General features: G+C 35.2%; 1 protein-coding gene across 2 annotated transcripts; it reads right to left on the reverse strand.

Annotated features, from left to right (window-relative positions):
- Positions 1-547: 547 nt before the first annotated feature.
- Positions 548-5,430, reverse strand: LOC147849859 (uncharacterized). Of its 2 annotated transcripts, XM_087336885.1 has the most exons (4): positions 4,901-5,430; positions 4,040-4,852; positions 946-1,332; positions 548-813 (listed from the first exon to the last, which is right to left on the reverse strand). In XM_087336885.1, exons 1-4 carry the CDS (start codon positions 5,330-5,332, stop codon positions 736-738), a joined length of 1,710 nt encoding a protein of 569 aa, XP_087193011.1. In that variant the 5' UTR covers positions 5,333-5,430; the 3' UTR covers positions 548-735. The 2 variants fall into 2 exon arrangements, with proteins under 2 accessions (XP_087193011.1, XP_087193010.1); XM_087336884.1 differs by having other exon boundaries at positions 4,040-5,430.
- Positions 5,431-25,807: the final 20,377 nt, after the last annotated feature.

Below are 25,807 nucleotides of genomic sequence, written 5' to 3' on the forward strand. Positions count from 1 at the left end.
TATTTCTCTCTTAGTTTCCTTTTCTAGTATTCCACCTACTACATCTCGCTTGCTTGAATTTGACCTCAGGGAACAACCATTATTATACGTGCAAGTATAGCATTTGCCCCTTCAACACCTTGGATAACACAATTATGGGGCCCTCCATGAGGATTAAATCAGCTATGATTGTACACCTCTAGATTCAAATCGTCCATGATGAATTCATTTCTATACTAATTAATGCACGAGTTGACAAGTTGCAAACTAGGACATTTTATTTTTGCTTATCAGTCATGGCAATTTAAGTTGCTACCTTCCCATTGAGGGTTAACCACATTCACCTACCTCGTCTAGTCCCTCACCTTTAACATCGATGATAATGTCATGGTGATTTCATAGTTCGTTATTTTAGATTCATATATTTTTAATATCCTATTTTGGTGGTAGTATTAGGAAAGATCTTTTTTACCTTTGTCATTTCCTATGGCAGAAAATCTAAATGCATGATTTCTTTCAAATCTAGTATTCACTCATATGATAGTATATCCATTGAAGCACAAATGACTAAACAAAGAAATATCATGATTCTTATTGAAACATGCATTTTTCAACATTTTTGGAGAGGATAGAGATAAGTTCATCATTGGTGACTCAACTTTAAGAACTATTTGAACAAATCATTTTAGGAAAATTCTTGAGTTAGATGCTTTTAGCATTGAATCAACTTTGAGAACTATACTTACAATAGAATTATTAATTAAACAACCTAAATATACTTTCAAATGATTTAGCTATGTCGGTTGCAGACTTAAGTTGTGATTCATTCTCCACCTATTGACAATATAAAAGGCAATAATTCAGTACTTGTGGTTAGGCATTTAGCTCTACTTCAAACAAGATAACGAAAGAAGCACTTATAGCATATCAACACTAAGTTTTTCCAAATATTGAAAGGGAACTCACCTCAACATTGAGATAGTACAAAACACTATCTTCAATTGTTGTTATATTCATTTGCATAATCTTCAGATGAAGACCTTGAACAATAGGTAGCACATTCAAGAGTTGATGTGCCTTCTTTTGAGCCAAAACTTTTATAATAGCCGATCTCCCAATCAATTTTACTTCCACATTAGAATCAACCTCACAAAACTTGCTTTGAGTTGTACATTCAATATTTGGTTCGCACGTCAAATCTTGAGACATCGTAAAATCTCTTAACATGTCTTGTTGATTGAGATATCCTTCTCCCAAGTCCTTCCTCTCCTTTTGTAATTTCAATGAGTGCAATATGTGCTCTAGCTCTTTCACAAATTCTATGGCACCTCCAATTATAGAGGCTTGATCTCCCTGACAACATCACAAGCTCACGACTTAGAATGCATACTAATTTGGACAAAGCTCCCATGGGTTTGGGAATGTCTAAGTTCAATGGGGTACATTATGATCCATTTTGAGGATGTTGTGAAAGCCCATTATTCAAGTCACATACCTTTGGAAAATTAGTTGAAGACTATATTCTAGATATGTTCTCTACCAAAACTTCTACCAAATTTGTGTATCTCATATCAAAAATTTCTGTAAGTTTTGGTGTTAGATATTATGTAAATGGCAATGGAAAGTTTCCTACATCACTAAAATGGTGTTTAAACATGAAATCATAAGAAGATACTTTAAGTCAAATAATTACCCATTAAGTGCTCTAGAATAAGGTTTAAAATATTATTGTGTGTGTGTGTGTGTGTTGAGTGGGCAATTGTATGTGTGTGTGGGTGTGCATGTGTACTACCTACAGTATAACCAACGCAATAATAAGAAAAGAACAAGCAATAAAGCAACAACTTCACATCCACAGCTCAAGGCATTGTGCGTGTGCATTTGTACTACCTACAATATAACCATGCAATAAAAAGTAAAGGACAAGCAATGAAGGAACAAGTTCACATCCAATATCTCAAGGCATAGGGCATGACGGTGTGCATATGAAATATGAAGAATTCACATATCTAGGTGGTAATGAGAGTGCATGAATGCGCATATGTGCTCCTATGTGCAAAAAGTTGACCTTCTTCATTAAAAGAATAGCAACATAAGTAATCATGTCCTTTATGGCCTTTGGAAATGGAATTCCAAAAAACAAAAAGTATGAAACAATGCAAATGATACAAAGAAGTAAAATGTGAAAGAAAAAAGAAAACGGTGTTTTAATGAGGAGACGGATCGTGCAAAAGGAAGAAGATTTTTTTATGCATACATTAGAAAGACATGTGGGGAGATAAAGAACGTGTCCTAAGAGAATTTAATTTGCCTCATCAAGAAGGATATAAACTAGGGTCATTGAATACAACTACTGAACACAAACCTTCCATGTTTCCGTTGAATGCTACAAAGAGAAAGAGAGACAATGTAAGCTAAATTCTTATTGGCAAAGAAAACAAAGCAAGACAAAAGTTTATCATGTTGGTACATTTATGGAGAGAGATAGGGAGAGAGAGAATTTACAATGCTTTAGAGGTTTTACTTGCCTTAAGATCCTGAATGTTAGAGTACGGACAACAAGGGTTTTTCATGTTATTTTAAATATATACTCTATTTTAGGGAAAAAAACAAAAAGAGATGACAATTGAAAGGTCTCCCCTACACATTAGCATTCCAACACCAAAGCCAGTGTGGGTCTTATAACCAGGGAGTGATTGGTTGATTGGCATGCATACCTTCAAATTCTTAGCTAGGCATATAGTTGTGTTGTGACTTTGTACAACATAGTAATTAATACCCACAACCCCAAGAAAATATGATGGCAACCCCTTTAACTAAACTAAATGGAGTAAATAAAAGAGAGAGAGAGATCTAACTAAATGAGATAGGGTCCATAAAACCTTGGAAAACACATAGATAGATAGATTTTATATTTGTTGTTGAACTATAGGTTTGAAGGTGAAAAACACACACACACCCATTGATGTATGGGTTGTTGACTTAGTAGCAATCAAAACACTAGCATAATAAAAATGTCAAAACAAAATCAATTAAACATGTGGGGTAGAGGGGCAAAGAGGGGGGGTGCCTAGCATAATAGTAATTAGGCGACCACAAGCATAATAGTACCACGACAAAAAGACAAAATCGACCAAGGTACCTACCTATTCTCATACAAGCATGGGAGATGATGAGAACACTGCCATTGAAGAATACGGAAAGGTTGCACACCCTTCACAACGAGTTTTTGTGGCGTAAATGCTGCACACTCTCAACACTGAGCTTTTGTTGGCCCAAGTAGAGGTCGAGTTTGCTATCTATATGTTAAATAGAAGCTCAACTAAACATTACAGAGATGCCGACTTGCATGTTCGAACATACGAAATGGGATTACTATAGGAAATTAGAATGCCCACCAACCCAAAGTATGGTTCCCAAAGCTTGTCAAGTCCCTAGAAACATATCAAATCTACTCGCAAAGAGTTTGTAAGATATCAAGGGAACCTAGTGTATAAGTGCGATATATAACCCCACCTTTTTGTTATGAAATACGCTTCGAGGCCTCGTTGACTGTCCTTCGACGCAACGGAAAAGAAAAACCACACATATGTAACCAACCAACAATCATATGTACACATAAATGTGTATGTGGCCCGAAATGTGAATTCGAATGGCGGGCGACACATAACATGCTTCAGCCCCACCAAACCTCGAAAAATCGGGCCTCTCTCGGGCAAAAAACACGAAGGGTCCACTGGACCTAAAGTAAGGGTGGGAGACATGCCAAAAAGACTCTTAAGGAGCTAGCTAAGCTAGGCAAAAGTAGTAGATGGCACTCCAAAATTAGTCAAAAATTGAGAGGTGTGATATTTGACCAAGGAGTTCATCATGCCATATAAAGACCTTGATGTTGGTGGTGAGTTAATTTAAGAGAGCCTAATTTTGGGGATCATAATTAAGCTTTGCCTAATTATGCAAATAGTATGATCTAGGAAGGCATACCATGGTAATATGCAAGCACAATGCTTGAGATTAAATTTAAAATTTGTTAGGGAAGAGTAGGAAAGTAGGAAGTTACCCTTTGAATGTAGGAGGTGGGCATGAGGGATCGGAGGGCGGCGAGGTGATCGTTCATCTGTTTGCGCCGGTTGCGCTCCACCGCGATGTGTGTCATTCGCTGGCTCTCCACCTCTTCGCTATTCTTGCTCCTCCGCTTGCGTTTCCGGGTGCCTCCGCCTCCCATCGATTCCTTCCGGCGCCGCGAAATTGCCGGTGCCGGTGCCGGTGCCGGATTGGAGCCCCCAATTGCCTCCAAATCCAAATCCTTGCCTAGAAATCGCCCACCACCGCCCAAGTGAGGATCATTGCTATAGGCCTTTTGATTATGATTAGAGCTTGAGTTATTATTGCTATGGACATTGTGGTTCTGATTAGAGCTTGAGTTATTATTGCTAGAGGCATTGTGATTCTGATTAGAGCTTGAGTTATAGGCATTGTGATTCTGATTAGATCTTGAGTTATAGGCATTTTGATTCTGATTAGAGCTTGAGTTATTATTGCCATAGGCATTGTGATTCTGATTAGAGCTTGAGTTATAATTATTGCTATAGGCATTATGATTGTGATTATAGCTTGGGTTCTTATTGCTAGAGGCATTGTGATTCTGATTAGAGCATGACTTATCATTGCTATAGGCATTGTGATTCTGATTAGAGCTTGAGCTATTATTACTATAGGCATTGTGATTCTGATTAGAGCTTGAATTCTTATTGCTATAGGCATTGTGATTACAATTAGGGCTTGAGTTCTGATTGTTATAGGCATTGTGATTATGATTAGAGCTTGGGTTCTTATTGCTATAGGCATTGTGATTATGATTAGGGCTTGAGTTCTGATTGCTATAAGCATTGTGATTCTGATTAGAGCACTGATCTACAACGTCCGACGAAATAGAGCATGAGGTATTGCTATGGTTATCATAATATTTGTTATAATTGTTATAGTCAATAATATGCTGCAGAGAATGGATGATATTCTTGGACACCTCATCGCTGCAGCAATTAGTACTATGATTAGTACTAAGATGACTCGTGCTATGATTTGTACTGCAATTAGTGCTATAATTAGAGCTTGCATAATTCTCAGCTAATTTAAAGAATTGGAAATTAGCTTCATCGATTAAGTGGGCGCTACTATTAGTAGTAATGGCTGTGGTATTAGATGGAACCATTTCTTCAACTTCTTCTTCTTCTTCTTCTTCTTCTTCATTACAATCATAGCTAAGATTATCTGAAGGATCCTGACTGCTATAATTGGAGCTACTGTTATTGTAAGAGTAAGTATAGCCACTCCTCAGAAGCTCAAGAAACATATTGGAGCTACTCTTAATCCTAATTCTTAGCTCTACTGAATCTATTCCTACTTCTAGTTTTAACACTAAATTTTCTCAATCCTAATTCTGATTTTACCTCTGAGTTTGTCCTACATTTAATTCTAATTCTCAATCCTAATCCTAGTTTAAATATCCTTTGGAACCCTACATCTTACAACTTCACATCTAATTTCATCCCTAATATTAGTCCTAATTCTAATCCTAAGATTTTTCTCACTCTAGTTGAAGTTCTAATTTCCAAGCAATTCTCCTGCAAATTAATTATAAAATGGACATTTGCTAACTCTACTAACTAATAGTAAGTAATAAGTAAAGAGCGTCTTTGGGCTAATCAAATGGCTTTAATTTTTTTCACACAAAATTAAATGTGCTTTTTATGCTAAGTAAATGGGTTTTTTATGCTAATTAAATGGAACTTTCTATTGTTATTAAAGGACCTATATGCTAGTTAGATGGAGTAGAAATGCTCGTTAAATGGCTTTTTTTATGCTAATTAAATGTCTTTTTTACTCTAATTAAATAGATGCTTTCTGCTAATCAAAATGAGATGGTCTTCGAATTGTAATTAAATGCGTTTTATATGCTAATTAAATAGCTTTTAAATCCTAATTACATGAGTGATTGTGCCAATGAAATGGCCTTCTAGCTAGATAAATAGCAGCTTTGAAATGATAGTTAATGAATTTCCTTGTCTATAGTCATTATAATTAAATGGGTATTTCTATGCTAATTAGGTGGCATTTTTATGATAATTAGAGGGCTTTTCCAGAGGATAATCAAATGGCTTGGAGTCTTCTTGCTAATTTATATCAAAAGGAATCAGAAATTGTAGGATCCACAAAAGGAAAATTCAGACCAAAAATTAATCTGATGATGAGGTTAAAGAGTAGAGATTTAAGAAGTCTAGAATGTAGCTCAAAAGAATGATAGATAGAAGAGTAATTATGGGGAGGAGGATAAGTATGTATATGTGGATATAGCCACATATATAAAGGATAGATAAATATAGCTATAAGGGGTGTGTGTGTGTGTGTGTGTGTGTGTGTGTGTGTGTGTGAGAGAGAGAGAGAGAGAGAGTATGTACACATACATACATATCCATTGGGAGGTGCACTTTATTATTATGCTGAAAAAGCTAGGCATGCAATCTAGCTATATTACAATTTTAGCACAATGAGAGAGCCAGAGAGATCCAAGAGAGACTATATATTATTGGTTTTTTGCCAGTACAAGAAGTTGAGCTCAATTGTGGTTGGCTATGTTCACCATAGTTATCTAGTTTCCCTGTCCCATTGACCCCAATCAGTCTCTCATGGACGTGAAAAAGATATAGATCTCCAAATACTCGCAACATGGGCATATAGTCCATCGAAATGTCGTCTGGGCAACCTATCTAGATTGGTATTGGCCTCTCTTTAGATCCAAATGTAGGCCGAATGTAGCTTGTGGCAATAGCAAACCAACTTTCGAAAATTTTCAGTGTGGTGGTCAAAGCCGCTTGGTATGGGGTTTGACATTTCATGTGAAAGTATATACTACTTGATCACGATTCACTGCGCAACATTGAGAATGTACAAGAGATGTTTCGACAATGCTATCTAGTTGGGGTGGTCAAGGCAACCATTATATACTCAATGATTCTACTCCTCAAAACTAGGGGCAAGAGTCAAGACTAGTGAGACGTTCTTATGAGAGTCCAAAATTGCATGGCTATATTGATTTAAGAACTTGGAAGTTGCACCCCCACTAACGATAACTTGGTGACAATGAACATTGAATGACTTGTGGAACTCATAAAGAATGCTTCAAGTTGATAGTGTCCTCTATTGATGCAAAGGTTGTAATCGTATGTGGCTCATGCATTACCTTAATATCACATCTACGATTAAGTAGAGACCATGCATATGCACCTAAGATGAAGGGATTGGATTGTCTAATTGGGTGAAGTTAGTGTGTGCAATACTATTTATGGTGGAAGCATTATCAAATGGCCACGAATGCTTCACATCTATTGTGACATGCTCCTCACTCTTAAAGAGTTAATTTGCTCAAAGTGGGTATATGTGATTTTTAAGATAATGCATATAAGCACAAAGGAGTGTGATTGCCTTATCATGTGAATTGGCATGAAGGTGGGGATGTTGTTGGGTTATGCGCCCCATAATCCCCTTTTAGGCATCGCAAAGTGTTGGGTTTATGTGAATTTAATAGTAGTAACTGCAATTTACTAAAAATCTTGTTATCCTCGTTCGATTTGAATGTGAGTGAAAATAGAAAGGTATGATAACAACATTGTATCTAGTCCCAACAACTCTCTATGAGCAAATTCTCTAGAGAGATGCAAACCCTTCTACAACTGTATTGGAAAACTTTGGCGTGCATAGTAAGTTGAATGCCAATACCTTTAAAACAAAGGTTATACTTAATCCAAAAACTCGAAATAATGATCAAGCATGCATTCATGTAAACAATTATGAGCCCTTAGAACATTAGAAAACTTTGAATACGTTGGGCTTGAGGTTTCCTCTAATGATAGTTGTTATATGTAAGCTTACAATGAATTTGAGAACGAATGCAATTAAGGAGAAATCAAATGTTGAATTTCTAGAAGTACACGTTTAACACTTTGGTGACATTAGTGCTTCGTTTCCATGGGCTTATGGGATGGAGGCATCTCCAAGTCCATTTAGAAAGAGGTTGAACATGTCCAACGAAGCTTTCTTATGAGTTCCTTCAATACAAGATCTAGACACAATACATGCGCCTACTTCTTGAGACTAGCTAATTTCACATTGAAATAATGGACATGGCGAAGTTTTTGGAGTGCATTATTTGTTAATATATGAAAAAAAATTCACATTGACGTCTTGGAATTGCATTGAAAGGAAATGGGAAACCTCATAAGGCATGGAAAAACCAAGATAATGAGTAACAAGTGGTATAAGTCAATTTGTTTCAATTTAGCATTAATGTTTCATGCCTAAAGAGAAATATGGAATGCCAATATTGAGTTTGGATAGATATAAGCTATGAAAAAATGGTCTAGATGATGGGATACATTACACTTGCTTCATGATGCCTCAATCAATTTACTTGGTGAATGGCACTTTTCTACAACCCTGATGCTTTATACCCTAAGAGAGATATGGAAGCTCATTCTTCACACATTATGTTATATATGTTGCACCAAATTACAACACCATATTCTTGCCTAAACTTGAAAACTGCTTCGACCACACCTGTTATATCTATTCTCCTTACCCATCATCCACAACAATTACTTCCATGTGACTTAGGTCAAATACTCTTTAATTTGAGACAAAGCTTTGAGGCACAAGAGAGGAGAGTCATTGATTATGCATATTTACCTCCAAACAAGTTTGTAGGTTGGAGTATCACGTGTTGTTATGATACTTCACCTTCGATCATATTCTACTTTTCTTTCCACTCGTTTTCAACTCAAACCTATGTCTACAACATTTCTCTTTCACCACAATGTAAATTCTCAAATGCAACATTTGTCACATAAAGGAGAATCACAAATCAATTTCCTACACTACATGAGAATGTTTTACTTAGGTTCAATAGGCCATATTTGACCTTCTAAAGATGATAATACTATAATTTATATATCCCCATTTACTTCTCCCGAATACAATAATGCTCTATATTGATATTCAAACCTTGAATAAACGTAAAATAAAAGAACTACACTACTAGGAGATTGAACACCAGAACACAAATATTTAGCCTTGAAGTTCCTTACAGAACAATAGAATCTTGAATAAACAATAGATTGTCCGGAAAGTTATGAGGCTCCAACTAGAATTAGATATTTAATCCTTCAAATTCTTTATGGTGTGAAAGAAATATTGTGTTTAGTAGAATTAGTTATTTAATCATTCCTATATGACGTGAGGGAAACATTGCATTTTGGCATTTCAAATTGCTCTCTTTACTTTCGCCCTACTCTTCCAGTCCTAACCAAAACAGATTGACAACACACAATTGTATCTTAAAAAGATTATTCACATTTATGTGGTAACAATGTATAATTCTCTTTGCTAAAAAAATGAATCTAATAGAGTAGTATTTAGTAGGGGATTCAATATTGACGAGGATTGAAACTACCAATACTTAGGATGAGGGAATTGTCATGTAGCACAACAAATTATCCCTAGCGTTGTCGAGCAAACTTTTCAAATATGAAAACAACGGAAGAAGGGGAACGACAAAACACAATGACATTGGGATCCCGAGCTCTTAAAGTGTTTCCCCATTTAGGAGAGATTCACTCAAGTGTAGTCAGTGGGAAAATTGCCCTTCACCATGTGAACCACACAAGTCATCAAATAAGTCCATACCCATGATGCATCGTTTGAGATTTAATCGGTAAACCAAAGGGAACTATCAATGTAGATGATTGAGAGTCTTACCATTTTTACTACTTATTGAAAGGAAAATGGTTGTATTCTCATGTTAATTACTAGTACAGTCCATTATCTATAACCCATCATGACATTATGTTAGTTCTTCATATTTATGATCAACATTCAACGAATAATAACAATCTCCATTTGTTTAACAATAAGTCTTGGTATACCATGGTCTCTCAAAGTATTTACTTCCATTTGAGAATAATAATAAAGCCCCCTTCTAGATTCTGTAGTAATGCCAACATATTTGTCTCTTGTATAATAACAAATTATAATAATACTAATACTGCGTCTAAGCATTTCTTTCCATTTGTGAACAATAATAGTGTCTCCTTCGAGATTCAACAATAATACCAACAAATTAGTCTCATCTATAATAACGATAATATTGAGTTGTGTCTATTTGTACTTTCTTACTGAGCTCTTAAATGGTAAATATATGTCCCTAGTAACTAAGTACACTTTTAGCAATAACCTCTCCTTCATAACTTAGTACGCTCTTGGCAATAATATCTTGTTAGTACTCCTATGATGTTTCTCTTACTAGATAATATTTTTGGTATTACCAAATTTTTGTTCTTTTTTTTCATTGAAAGATTTTCTTCAGTAGTATTACAAACGCCCGAAGGCTACACAAATTGTTGTTCTTTAATAAATATATAATGAGATTAAGTGAGAGGACTCTCTGCTTGATTTCTAAGTTTATTCTTATCAAGTTAATTGAAAGAAAATTTACATTAGAAATGCAAGCACACAAAATATGAAGATTGAATTGAATAGTTTGTTGATATCCCTTATGAAGCTATAGAAAAAGAGGTAAAGACAAATATGATACTTTTATAAACCTTCTATGAAGTGTGTATGTATGTGTGTTTCCATGTGTATTGCCAATCCATGATCCTTTTATGTTTGTTGTCTCTCTCCTAATATATGAATGCAGTGTGCACTCACAATCTTGCCCTATTTTCGGAATCTTTCCGATAAGATGTATACATTTTTTTGTGGATTTTCACCTCAACTCAAGAAATATATAATGCATTGCAAAATAAACATGTGTGAATCTATGCTATAACATTGCAGAAGTGCATGCGACAACACCAATATCACGAAATATAAAATTCAAGCATGACTAACTACATAACATTGAGGTTGGGATGTGAATCTCATATCCACATTCGCAAGGGTCTTTGTTGTGTTTATTGGTCAGTTCAGAATGTTGCTAATCTAATGTGATATTTTGTGTGGGTTTTGTTTGAGGTTTCCAAATAATATAATGCTTTGCTAGAAACAATGTGTCAAAGGTTTACCCTTGAACCTTCATGGAATGGTTGGATAGTGTTTACAATTCCACTAAGAATGATGCTCATAATTAGGGGAGATGTCTAGCAATGCATTCTTTATAATTGACAACAATTCTCAATGGAATAGACTTAATTGGACAGAATCTTATTGCCTAAAATTTGAGTTGTTTTGAACTTAACGGGTATAACATAGGTCCATATACAAGGTTTCTATATTAGAAGTTTGCAGCTTTATGAGCCACTTACTAGAAAGGTCAACATGTTTTGATTGGATTGTTGATTGTTGTTTATGCTTAATGATTACCCTTTATGAGATAAATTGTGATGCCATTGTCCATCTTTCTTATCATAGTACAATGATAATTTAATGTCCATTTATATAAAAGCCTTGTTTGAAGTCTATTGCTATAATGACGATAATACATGCTCTCTCATATAACTCTTTCATCTTTTAATAATGGCTTTGTCTCCTCTGCATAATAATGATGTGTTACTCCACTAAATTCTACTAGTCTCTTTGAAACAATATCTTCTTAGTACATATAATAACTCACCTAGACAAATAATGTCTCCAGAGTACCCTTAGTATCACCCTATAATAACTCTTCTACTATGTTTCATTAGTACCAAGTTGTAGATCCCTAATGATAATTTGCTCTCGTAGCCCAAGGGCCCAGTCACACTACCTACTGATGTAGAAGTGTGGAAATAATTGTTGGTAGTATTCAATACTAATTTAACTTCTTAACGGTGTCAACTCTACAATAATTGATATACATACTATAAGTTATGACAATTGTAATCAAGAAAAGAAAGACAAAAAAAATGAGAACAAAGAGCATTCTACTTTAGAGTTCAATGGGACATGCATGCGTACACATTTGTCCACCTATCCTGTCCATGTATGCATTCGCACAATCATGGTAAACTTGAATCAATCTAGTTTTTTTTATTTCAACACGACACTCATCTTATTTGTGTCTATCCCTTTGTTACTCAATCTAACCTAATCTATTGATCAAATTGGTCCTTTTGTTATCATCATAAAAAGAAACTATATGCTCTCTTTCTCTCGTTTTTCGTTTTTTCGTTTTCCAATGTCCATTTGTATCATTATTTGTCATTATTAGGTTATTAGTACTAATTTATTAGTAAGTACATTTATTACTAATGAAGTACTCTTAAGATACAACTGAAAAGGTAAGTACACCCAATGTTAAAAAACTTGAAAGAATTCTCTTACTTTCAAGCCCTTTTGTGATAAAAAAATAGTCCTCACTATTAGATAATAGATTAGTATGAGATATTATGTAGTAATTTACCACTTAAAGATTCACGAAATCTTAAGGCTTTTGGAGACTAATAGAATCTAGCATTTCCTAATGTACCTCTTATAAATAATACAAGTGTCACTCCCAATAACAAATGTTCCTTATGTTCCTTGAAGCCATTAAGGCTCATGGTAGATTTTGGAGTATTTTACGGCTTGGATTACCTCTTTCTCAAAACTCCATTGCCAAAAATGTGTCTGCTAAAAGGTAATTGGATTAGTAATAATGGAGTATTAATAATTCATCGTAACTACTAAAATTTTCCTTGATTCATGGATTATCAATAATAGATAGGTCATCGAGTTTTGTCAATGGACCATGTCATGTAAGATCAACAAATGGCAATATGTTGGTCATACATTTGTCATTGATGGTTTATACGTTGGCCATGCATGGTAATCCACAATGCCTCTCCAAGCTCCATATTACGTAAGGAAAAAGAAATATTCCATGAAAATGATAAAATATAATCACATTTACGTTCATCAAATTACACTTTTTACCAATGGTACAATATCCACTTACTGACAATGCATGATACGGGATTTTTTTTAAACTTATTTTTGAAATAGTCACTTTCAAAATGAAATTGATATAAAAACACTGTGCATTCTTAACATGTATTTTTCACACAAGTTTGAATGATTTTGGCATCACCAATGTGTCAGACACGACCTAGATTTTGGAACTAACTATACCCAAACTAGATAAAATGACATACCACATGGTAAAGCACATCATGAAAATTTTGCCCTTTCTATTGCATGTTAAAAAAAACATTTTAACATCCCCCCTAACTAATCGCAAAGTAAAGCATCACATATAATTTCAAACACTTAGCTACTATAAACCTTATATTTAAGTATGTAATTATGCCGGTATTGCATGTTGTGGGCTTAGTTCTCAAGAAATGGGTGTTTAGTTTGAAAATGTGAACGAAATTAGCTTGTCATCATGCACTTTAATGAAGTTTAAAACAATACAATTAACTTAAATGAATGCTAATGAAGTTGGTAACAAGTACCAAATCTATGCCAATTTCATTGCATTGCCAAGAAAAAATAGTATCACTAAGTTCAAATTTTTTGGGTTGATGATAAGTTCGTAGATGCTCAAACAATTAGATTGGAACGATGGAGTTAAAATCATGCATCAAGCTTAGGCTTAGGCTTAAGATTGGAGTTTCTTAGCTTATGGGTCAATGTTATCGTTTTCACTCTTTTGATATCAATCTATGTAGAGCTTTTGTTACAATTTTTTTAATTTCAATGTGGTTGAGGTAATTTGGGTCCAAAATTGCATGTTTGCTTCATTACAAACTAAAAACATGAGAAGTTCTAAAATGAGCTCAACGTAAAATGTGACCAACTATGATCATGCAAAACACAAGATATGTCAATATACCATGATGTTATGGCCTAATCTCATATAATGGATATATTGAGATTGTGCTTTAGCACATAATATCTTGTTTAGACTCAATTCGATGTTGCCTTGAAGTAACAAATAAGTGTAGAATTATAATCGTATTACATCCAAAACAATGAGACATAACACTTGACAAGGCTAAGAGATGTGGATTCTCATGGTTAATGACAATGCATTCACACGGCTAAAGCATTATGCAAAAGCTTTGGCTTCGTACATTATGTAAAAGACTTTAGACATCCCAACAATTTTTTGTTTATTGATTCACATTGTTACTTTACTAAAATTATTAAATGCACATTAACATAGCCATTGTAAATCTAGTTGTTTGCGACAATAAGTTTGCACGGGTTTACATCTCAGTCAATGAGTTTGATTTTATGCCCTTATTTTCAATATTGAAGGTCTTCACAATTTAGTTTGAGATTGTACACAATAACAATACAATCCTAAACAAATTAGCTTTACATGGAGATTGCTATTTTTGTGTGGATACATGGAGTGAAAACGAAGGCATTGCCCTTTAAAAAGAGATGCATTGTCTAAACAAACTAGAATACCCTCGTGCATTTTTAAAAATTGTAATAAAAGGTAATAAGAACCTGAAGCCCACGCTCTGATTGTAAGTGATATTTATTTAGACGGCCTTTGAATGTTTCATCTCATTCCAACGCAATGTATTGTCACGTTTTTTCTTTCTTTCAGTATATTTACACCAACATAAAATTACTGCAATTGTACTTTTATCGTAGAGTTTTACAATACTCGAATGAGCTACACATTCCCTTTGAAAGGATAATTTTCTTTTATTCTATCTGTCTTTATGATTCTAGTTAGTTTCGTTTTTTTGTCACACATGTAGCTAGACAATCATTGTACCATCAAGACACGCACTACCATTTGTGGCATTTAAGTCTATTGATGTAAAACATTCAGATAAGCGATATTAATTGCTGGTCGGGAGTCGTCTATGGTTTATATTGAAGAATTGAGTGTTTGCATGTGTCATTCCATTACTGTCTTATCAAGATATCCAATTTCATGGTTTTTAGCCGAATTTTCCTCGTCCCATCAACAAAAGAATGAGAAGTTTGAAAGAAACTTCCATGCTAGGGTACCAATATATTCAAATTTAGAGTTTACATTATACTCCAAAGGGAATTACTTCAACACTTTTAATATAAACTAAATTATCTTAGTAGAATGTGAACAATGTGGTTGTACGAACTGATTCGATGTTGATTCCATATGTAGAGCTAAATCATAATCCACTTAGAGATCAACACAAGATACTCCCTAGAATGCCAACATCTCCCTCTTATACAGAGTATGACCTATAGTGGATAACAAATTGAACCCTTCATAGAAAGAGGTTCTATTATAATATGTTATTATAACATTGGCAATATTGTTGTGTATGCATATCAAACTATTTCATTTTCAAGTTCTCGTAGCACCATGATTGGATTGTTTTGGGAAGACATCATAACAAAGGCACGACTTTAATAACGTAATGATAATGCTTTGGGTAAAGCACCCTCCCCTTAAGTGGTCCAGATAAAGTTCAGACTCCAAAGAGATTCTTTAGTAGTCAACGTCTATTACATTTCCAGTGCAATATAACAATTGTATATAATATATGACGTTATTGTCCACTTGGGCAACTTTTCACTTCTCGAGAGTGTGACTACAACATGGACATGGATGACAGGTATTTGGAAAAGATTGAATTATATAGAGTAGTTGACAACAAGAGGTCGGGTATCATTGAAGAAATGCTAGTTTTTAAACTAAGTATCCAAAGTTTTGAATATGCACAAATGGACAGAAAGTTTTTTTTTCAATTTCTTTGCTTTTTTGGGAAACGACAGTTTGCATGCATGCTAGTTTTTGTTTTTGTTTAGGATTTTAAAGTATGAATCATCAACTGTCTTCTACACCTAAATTGCTTCCAACTAACATAACTAAAACAAAATGGTAAATTTTGGTGTTCTCAAATTACAACTTTGACCATCTTAATTATTATTTCGAGACAACTCTGCATGTTAATCATTAAAATATTTCATTGGTACAATTGCATGAATGTTCTAATGATGGTATAAAGATTTGGGTCAAGCACAACCATAAAAAATAAAACTATGCTACATCGACATGGTCAAAGCAAGAAGTTATACATTGGTCAAGTGCCATAGGTATAAACTTTATCATGATTGATAATTTAAATCTATCACGAAATATTATTGATGAATTAATAGCATAAGATGGAATGGCCTTTGCTTCAACATTATTCTCATGGAAAGAAGTCATCAATGTTAAGTGCAAGCTTAATCAAGTGTGTAATTAAGAAATGACTTACAACAAATATTAACAAACTAGAAACAATAAACCCATACATGGTAAGGAAGGTAGCTTCACATAAAAGAATTAGAATCCCTGATGTCAGGCATATAATGCTTTATGAATATAAGCAATGTTATTCAAGATTGAAATTGGCTTTTATTATATGGTGATGTGAACAACTTGATTGCATGAACAATTGAAGAAGACAAATGAACAAAGTAAGTTAGTACTTCCTTCTTTTGTTTGTAGTTTCTCTCCATTAATTAGGGAATGCTAAGTAAGCCGAACATTATTTTTTAAATTCTTTTCCTTAAACTATATGCCACATGTGCATTAGACTTATGGGCAATGATCAAGGACCATTGTTTAAATAAATGAGAGAGTACAAAATAAAGGTTCATGTTCATATTGTTTGTTGTCTCGTATACTTTTTCTTCTTCAATTACCTAAGGTCCCCATAAGCCTACACATCACTTTGCAATCAAGCACATGTGAAATACGAACTTATTATGTTCATAACAAACGGAAAATGTAAGCATTGTACCAAATAATGGTTTAAGTTGGCAATTTCTTTCATCGCCCCAATTTCTGTCAATGAACCATGGAGCTGCACACTGCTTTCTTTCTTTGTTTTTCTTTTGGTACATATGAGGCAGTTGATTTCAAGGCAATGATTATAAAGCATAGTGAATGAAGATTTATGCTATGTATCAAGATGTTTTCTAGAAGGCCATGAAAAAAGTTGTAAAACCTAAGTTGAGAAAAACATAAAAGGGAAGTACTTAACACGTAACACATGATTGCTATTGAGGAAGAGGTTGCAGTTCAAGTCAATTGTTGCCTAATTCAACATATTGTTGGCCATTAGCCCTAAACGTAATGTAATTTATTTGTTTTTTATTGGGATTTTAATAGGAGATTACCTAGTCATTAGCTATCCAGAACATTGGGTTTTTTGGTTTAAAGTGGGGTCGACATGGTGTTTTGCCAATACTGGAACCAATATATATCATTCATTTTTCAATACAATCTTGTTGGTCCTACTCAATTTATTTATCTACTTGAATTGTCAAATTTTGTCCAACAATCTATGGATGTGAACTACAATTATTTATATATCCCAATTTCCACTTTCTTTCTTTCTTGATTGTAAATGCGTAGGCGATCTTTGAGTTATAACTTGCTAAATTCATCATAGAACCATGGAACAAGTCAAAGTAACGATTTAGATCAATATTATCTTCTATCAAATTGAGCAATAGATAGAGGAAATGTGCATTGCATGCCGAATGTCTTTTGTTTTCATGTTGTCACAAGCTACACACTAGTTTCCTTTCGGTTCCCCTCATCAATGGTTGCACACTATTCTCGTGAACTCCTTTCTCTCTATTTAGTTTCATGTACATGCATCTACTATATGAAAGCCCTCTAGATTATGTGCATTCATGGACTATTTATATTGCTCATTATTTATAAATTCTTCATGGGCATTGCACACCATTGGTCTATTCAATCACTATACCTCATAAAATGATATGTATGCCTTATGTAGGTAAATAAAGGTGCAAAGAATGCTTATAGAACCTCTTCTTTTGAAGTTTTGAGTCTAATGTAGGTAAATAAAGGTGCAAAGAATGCTTATAAAACCTCTTCTTTTGAAGTTTTGAGTATAATGTACATAAAAATTGTGGAAACAAGATTTTAAAAATCCGCTCTTTCGAAGTTTGGAAAAATGTAGGCTTATAAAACCCCTTAGAACTCATATTTACGTAGATTTTAACGTGAGAAAAGTGTTTTCAAGACTCCATGTTTTGTATCTCATCCTATGCTAACATATTTGGACAAAGTGACCCTACTCCATGGCTCCACTAATTTATGAACTGCGTACAAGAATGATGTATTCAATGAACCCCTATGAACCAAATTCACCCAAACCTAGGAACTTCAAGGCCTTGTCCCATGTTTGGAAATACATAGCTCCCCAAAATGGGAGTTCAGGATAATGATATTGATCAAGGCAAGGTGCAAGTAAATCAGTAACGGTTTGCGCAATTTATCATTGATTACCACACTCATTGAGACTTGGGAACGACAATGCTAATAGATTATGTTGGGGGGTTGAAGTATTTTCTCTCATATAACTTCTAGGGACAAGGCAAGGGAGAAGCCATGTTTGCACGGGGGCCCAAAACGTTTGTTAGCTTCAAATTTCAAGAGAGACAAAGAGGGTCAAAGTTCAAATTAATTTGTTTGGATGCTAATTCTTGTTTTTCGAGGAGTTGGGGATTTGGTCAATGTGAACAAAAGGCCAATCATCATACATGGCTGAGGATTAAATCTGAACCGTCAGATCATATGGCCACTAGTCGATGTAGCAACCCTCTTTTAGCATCACCCTCTTGCTCTACTATTCTTTTTATAATGTTGTCAAATAACTCTAATTTTTAGTTTAAATAAAACGACCAATAATTGGGCGAGTACCTTTTTTTATATTGTTTCTATAATTATGACATAATAAGGTACATGTTAAAATGGGTAAGAAAATAATAAAAGTCTCCCAAATACATGGGTGAATGCTCACAAACACGTCAATTATTTTTACCTTCAGGTTGTCCCATGTCCTAGGTCGAAATCAGTGAGTACAACTAGTAAAAGGGTCCATTTCAAGTCTAAACGGATAAATAAGTCTAGGTCAAGTATGAATTGGTAAAAACGTCAAAGTTTGAGTATGAACTGGTAAGCACATATACTTTGGATATGAATTGGCAAAAAGGTTCAACTATAGTGTGAACTGAGACAATTAATCTTGATTGAGTATGAACCGAGCTTTAATACATATATGTCGAGAAATGTGTGATTTTAGGAAGAGGAAAATTAAAATTTTATAACAAATTCATGTGTATTTGCATATAATTGATTTCCTTGATAATAACAAAAATGACAATATGCTACTTTGGCACCATAGTCCTAAACATGAATGAAGTAATTGTGTGCATGGCAAGGCTCACATTAAGTTATAAATTGGTGCTTTTTATTTAACTGAGGGTTTTGCTATGCTGGATTGAAAATATACATTAGCCTAAACATTTTTTGGGTGGGTGTCCCCTAATGTTTGGTTACTCGCTTACACATTTTGGGACCAAAGGCAAAGTGGAAACTCTAACAACGTTATGAAATTCTTGGCGGTATTGTTGTGTAATTTGCAATCATGTCTTACAATGAGAAAGGAATTGGGACTGATTCATGACGATGGTGGGTGGTTCCTGATGTTGGGATCCTACGTATCGTGAAAAACAAATTGTGTTCCAGGGGAACGTATCGTGAATCGTGATGCGATGAAAATTGAGAGCTTATCAGAAGCAAGATAGAGAATGAAAGAAGAAAAAAAAAGGAAACACGGCCATAAAAATAAATGATTAGCCTTCATTGCTTTAAAAAGCTAAAAATGTGATTATTGATTAAATGCTTATGATGAGTTCAAAGGGAACCAAAAGCTTTACTTTTTCGAAATACCAAATATTCAAAACAAGCAAAAAGCAAAAGCTTATTAAATGCTGATGTGGACATGATCTCTCTCTCTCTCTCTCTCACACACACACACACACACACATTCTCCTTCTCTCTATCTCTTTCTGACATGAGAGAGATAGGGTGCAAGTGTGAAAGGGGGGGTACACGTATCACTATATGTACACTTGTTAGATGTAGAAAGGGAACCCTTGTCAACCTTGAGCCACTCACCATGCGCGCGCACACACACACACACTAGTATGTAAAAATAGAACACTCCTTGGATAGGAGAGGGAGAGAGTGAGAGAGGTGTTGGGGGCTCCGATCTTACTTTTGGTCTCGCTACCTCGCCATGAGCAACTAGGTCCCCTCTCATAGATCACAATCGGTTATGGGGTGGATATAGATAGATGGATCTATGAGATTGGTCACCACTTAGTGCCCGCCTTTTCAAGGTTTCTGAAACTCCCTTTTTAAATGGGTCATGCAAAGATTACACTTTTGAAGAACTATGCAAACACAATTTTACCTTTACAACTTGCCCTTCAACACAACAAAGACGATATATTATGTCAATTCATGAATGCTCATATAATGAGTTATACACATGGGACCAAATGTCACAAGTAATACTTCATAATAATATGATGTGTAGACCAAATTGGTTCAATCTCTATGTATCCTTTTACAAATAATCGAGATTTAATTGGGATCATGATTATGCACATTTTCCCCATAATCCAAACTCATTGGCTCTTGTTGATATTTCTCTTATATATTAGGTATCCATATGGAACTCATGTACTTGGTTCCTAGATCGACAGACAAGCATTGCATCCCTTATTAATTCTAAAATGTTTGCCTCAACCCATATGGTAGTTAGTACCCAATATTACCATACCCAAAAATCTAAATGGTAAAACTATGATATTGATAACCATAAAATCTAGAATTTGTAACCTTGGTGTGTGCGATACTGAGCTTGACAACATTGCAATAAGTAAATGACAATAGTAAAGCTGTAATGCATTCATTATACATCAAGTCAAACTTTGCATTTACATAGTACAATGGAACTCTCAAATTACAAATGGAAAATAAGTCATATCTACAACACCAAGTTCTTGATGTTTAAAACTTAACCCCATAAACTTGAAACCCTATTTGTGCATTAATCATTGATTGGAATTTGACAAATTTATATCTATGGAAGGCCTACAACCCTATAGTTCAATATCTCTAAACCTTAATATATCAATCTTCATTGAATTGTCTAGTGTGACGTCTTCGGAGTTGTTAATGCACGCCATGATTTATAATGTTTAAGTTTGTAAGCCTAAAGTTGGGAGTTGCAATGCCACAACAACATGATTTTGAGTATATTTTGCCTATTTTAAAATATTACGACAAATTGTGATTGAGAAACTAGAAATTGTTGTTGCAACATGCGGATTCATGTATTCGTCAATGTACTTTTGAAATACCAACATGTATAAACACATGCATACCATAAAAAATAAACAACCTTTGCTTATGGCAATCAATGAAGTTTGTTTTGCAAGGCCTTCATATTACAATTTACATAATACATAACCATCATTAAGTTTAAAGTTCAAATTTTGAAGTTGAATATTTATAAGTTATATATGATGTCTCTTTCGCTTTTTTGAACGTATGGCTCTCTCTCTCTCTCTCTCTCTCTCTCTGTCCTCTATGTACAATACACTCTTATTACAATTAATGATTTCCTAAAACAAGTTATTAAATCTATCTTGATTAAATCTTTTCGTCTCTAAGAATCCCAATCTATCACTTCTCTAATAATGTGGATTTGACAAGCAATTCCTTGCAAAATAATGTTTTCATTGTAGATATATGTGAGAGAGAAGAATAAGATAAAGTGTATAAACGTCTCTAAAGACGCCAATGGCCTATGCGACCAAGACAATATACATAGTATAGTGTGTTACTTTCTTCAAGAGAGAGTTTAAAATATATTGTGTACATAGTCAAAATTTACCTCTGACAAATTCTTGTTAGCCCCGTGCACCTCATTTATTACTTTTTATACTTATGTAATAACAACCTGTCAAAATTCCTTACCTTTTGTCTCCTTGGAGAAGTATGAATAATTAACTTGTCCAAAGGTCTTCGGTAACACCATTTATTTACTTTTAGGATTTTGTTTTCTTTTGCTTTTGCATATTTTCCATGTTGGAACTCAATCTATGTGCCCATGCAATTACTCTTGGATTTTCTTTTAATACCAAGACATTGACTTTATCTTTGTACACATTGCATTCTCCTAGGTTACAATGGGAAATTAACTTTATTGCAGATAATGTGTAGCAAGTTTTATTGAATGATGTTAGACTTTTTTTTTTCCAAATTCGTTTTATTTGTATTGAGTTTTATCATATGTAAATGAGTTCGCTAGTGATTGGCTAACAGGATAATGGCCTTCTCAAACTAAGTGTTACATGAAAGCATTGCACATTGATTTAGTGAACTTGCATTGTATGGTAGAAAATCACAAAAGAATGGAGCTTGATCCTCGCTCAAAATGAAATCTAGTAACATAAGCAAATGATTTCAAGAAAGAAATTTGTACTATCGTATGTTCTAGTTTACACACAAAAGAGTACATGTAAACATGTATTCATCGATAGGATTGAAATACATACTTTATTCAGGATATAAAAGCATACAAGGAGGGATTTTAGGGGGGCAACCCTTCAATGCACATAATATGAAGAGATTACACATAACAAAAACCCATGAACATTAAAAGAAAGTACATCACACTTCAAGTTTATGGAGAATTGCGAGTCACATGATATCCAAGTAATGACATTATCATAGAACATCGCAAACATCATAAATGATAGGACACAATTCATAAACGGACATCGGCAAATGGAATGTATAGTTTTTGAATAAAAGTTAGCATCAATTTCTTACGTTGAATATTGGTAATGTAATTGAGCTATGTATTTAACTGTGCATAGTATTGTAATTGTTTCGAAAAAAGGAAAGGGAACACATGTTGTTCTACTTCAAGTTCAAATTTCTTAAAAATAGTTTAGTAACTTGATATTCTTGATCTCCATTACGATGTCCCAATTGGGATGTGTGTACCATTCATTGTTCATCAATTAGAATCTTCTATACAAGTGGTACTAAAGTCAAATGTGTATATCTCAGACTACTATATGATGACAAAAGTGAAAGAACTCATTGTTCACAAATGACAATAAACTATAAAAATATTTAGATACCAATAAAAAACATAACAGTTGATTGTTTAAGCTTAAGGTCAAATGTACGATGAGAATCTAGTTTCAAGTGAAATATATAGAGGTTTATAGACAGTTATGAAATTTAAATTAGGGTTCTTTTGAGAACCTACTTTCTATCAACATTGCAATGCATACACCATAAATGATTCAATTGTGCACTATACCTTGTGAGTGCCATCAATTTATAAAGAAGACAGTTTATAATAATTTTAATGTTAAAGAGCTCCTACATTTAAATTGATTACTATAAGCCTACATAAACAAATGACAATAAATCTGAATTCTTTCCTTAGATATGCAATACTTAATTCATACTGGTAAGCTCCTCACTTGTAGTTGCATACAATTTTATTGTTTAGTGTGTCACGAATGTCCTAATGTATGAGAACAATGTACTCAAATTGACATCCTTTATATAAGATGCTCTTCTAATAAACCTTATTGTCATGCATGTATACGATCTTCATGAGTGAATGAATTACAATCAAGTAAATCACAATATTCTACTATCTCCAAGCCAATGCCATAGTCATTGGTACCTTCAATACACTAAAATCAGCCTTCCAATACCCCGTGAACTTACTCAAGTGACAACTTATGGGAGTTTGTTCTTAGTACTTGTCCGTTAGATGTTGTAATTTCACTTTAGACAACAAGTAACTAATCCAATCCCAAACAAGACCCTACAATAATATAGAAGAAAATGAATCTTAACGTTAAGAAAAAGTTGACAAGTAACGTAGGTATTGACGCGAAATACATGGATTAATCTCCGGCCACAACTGAAGCGTAGATCACTTGATGACAATAAAAACACAAACGAAATGGGAATGGACGTAAGTCGACAAGACAGAAAGGGAATACACAGGATATTAACGTGGAAAACCTTGAGAGGGAAAAACCACGGGAGTCCACAGACTCCAAACTATCACTCTGTAAAGTAATACAACAGGGAGCACAGAGGCAACGACCTCCTGCTCACAATCTTCGCCTCGCGGCGATTACAAAAGAGACACAATCTCTGTATATCGCTCTCTCTCTCTCTCTTACTCATTGTACAGAGGTTACACCAATAACTCTATCATCCTAACTATTAAGTTTGCCCTAGGTCATATTTATACTAATATGACTTTCGGGCTATTTACAAATATAGCTCCATTGGGCTCTCTGGAACATATTTACATATATGTCCCTTCCATCCGATGAGAGGTTCTCACCAGGCCTGCAACATGCGGTTCTCACCGGGTCTTCCGTTGTCGGGTACTCCACATCCGGATTCAGCCGAGTTGCTCATCAACACTGTTCTTCTCACTTCCCATCCGGAGGGACATGTCTTACTAGGCCAATCCGCTTCCGATATGCATCTAGATTGTCGGGTATCAGTACTTTGGTCAGCATATTTGACCCGTTCTCGGACGTGTGGATCTTCGTCAGCGCGAACTCTCGATCTTCTACTAGCTCCCGGATCCAATGATACCTATGTTGGATGTGCTTCGTCCTGGAATGGTACGCTGCGTTCTTAGCAAGGTGGATGACACTTTGACTGTTGCAATAGAGCCGATATTCATCTTGCCGGATACTTAGTTCTTCGATGAAGTCCTTCATCCATAATATTTCCTTGCCGGCTTCAACAACCGCCATGTACTCCGCCTCCGTGGTTGACAACACAACCGTCTTCTACAACCTCGATTGCCACGAAACAGCTCCCCCTGCATATGTCATTACATACCCGGATGTAGACCGGCTGGTATCCACATTAGCCGACATATCCGAATTGGTAAAACCGTCAAGTTGAGGTTTACCAGAGCCGAATCGGAGACACATATTCGAAGTGCCTTTCAAGTACCAGAGTATCCATTTGACCGCGTTCCAGTGCTCCTTGCCGGGATCTTCTACTAGCTCCCGGATCCAATGATACCTATATTGGATGTGCTTCGTCCTGGAATGGTACGCTGCGTTCTTAGCAAGGTGGATGACACTTTGACTGTTGCAATAGAGCCGATATTCATCTTGCCGGATACCTAGTTCTTCGATGAAGTCCTTCATCCATAATATTTCCTTGCCGGCTTCAACAACCGCCATGTACTCCGCCTCCGTGGTTGACAACACAACCGTCTTCTACAACCTCGATTGCCACGAAACAGCTCCCCCTGCATATGTCATTACATACCCGGATGTAGACCGGCTGGTATCCACATTAGCCGACATATCCGAATTGGTAAAACCGTCAAGTTGAGGTTTACCAGAGCCGAATCGGAGACACATATTCGAAGTGCCTTTCAAGTACCAGAGTATCCATTTGACCGCGTTCCAGTGCTCCTTGCCGGGATTGCTCATAAACCGACTCACCACTCCGACTGCGTATCCAATATCCGGTCGAGTACACACCATTGCGTACATTAAGCTCCCGACGGTAGAGGCATATGGCACCTTCATCATATCTGCCTTCTCTACTTTCGTCTTCGGGCTTTGCTTACCGGATAATCTGCAGTTTGCTGGGAGTGTCGATCTGACCGGTTTCGCTTCTAACATGTTGAACCGCTGAAGCACCTTTGTCACGTATTTCTCCTGTGACAACCACAATTGCTTCTTTGACCGGTCTCGGATGATGTGCATCCCCAGTATCTGTCTTGTCGGGCCCAAATCTTTCATTGAGAATGTTCGGTTGAGAGCCTTCTTCAGCATCCGTATTTTGGCTTGGTCCCGTCCGACGATCAACATGTCGTCCACGTACAGAAGGAGTATCAGGAAGTCGCCTCCTTCGAACTTCTTCACAAACATGCAGTGATCGGTTTGCGTTTTGTGATAC

The sequence above is a fragment of the Azolla caroliniana genome, unplaced genomic scaffold, assembly GCF_043228905.1.
Source record: "Azolla caroliniana isolate FFs.n. ecotype wild unplaced genomic scaffold, voAzoCaro1.0.p SCAF_22, whole genome shotgun sequence".
NCBI lineage: Eukaryota > Viridiplantae > Streptophyta > Polypodiopsida > Salviniales > Salviniaceae > Azolla > Azolla caroliniana.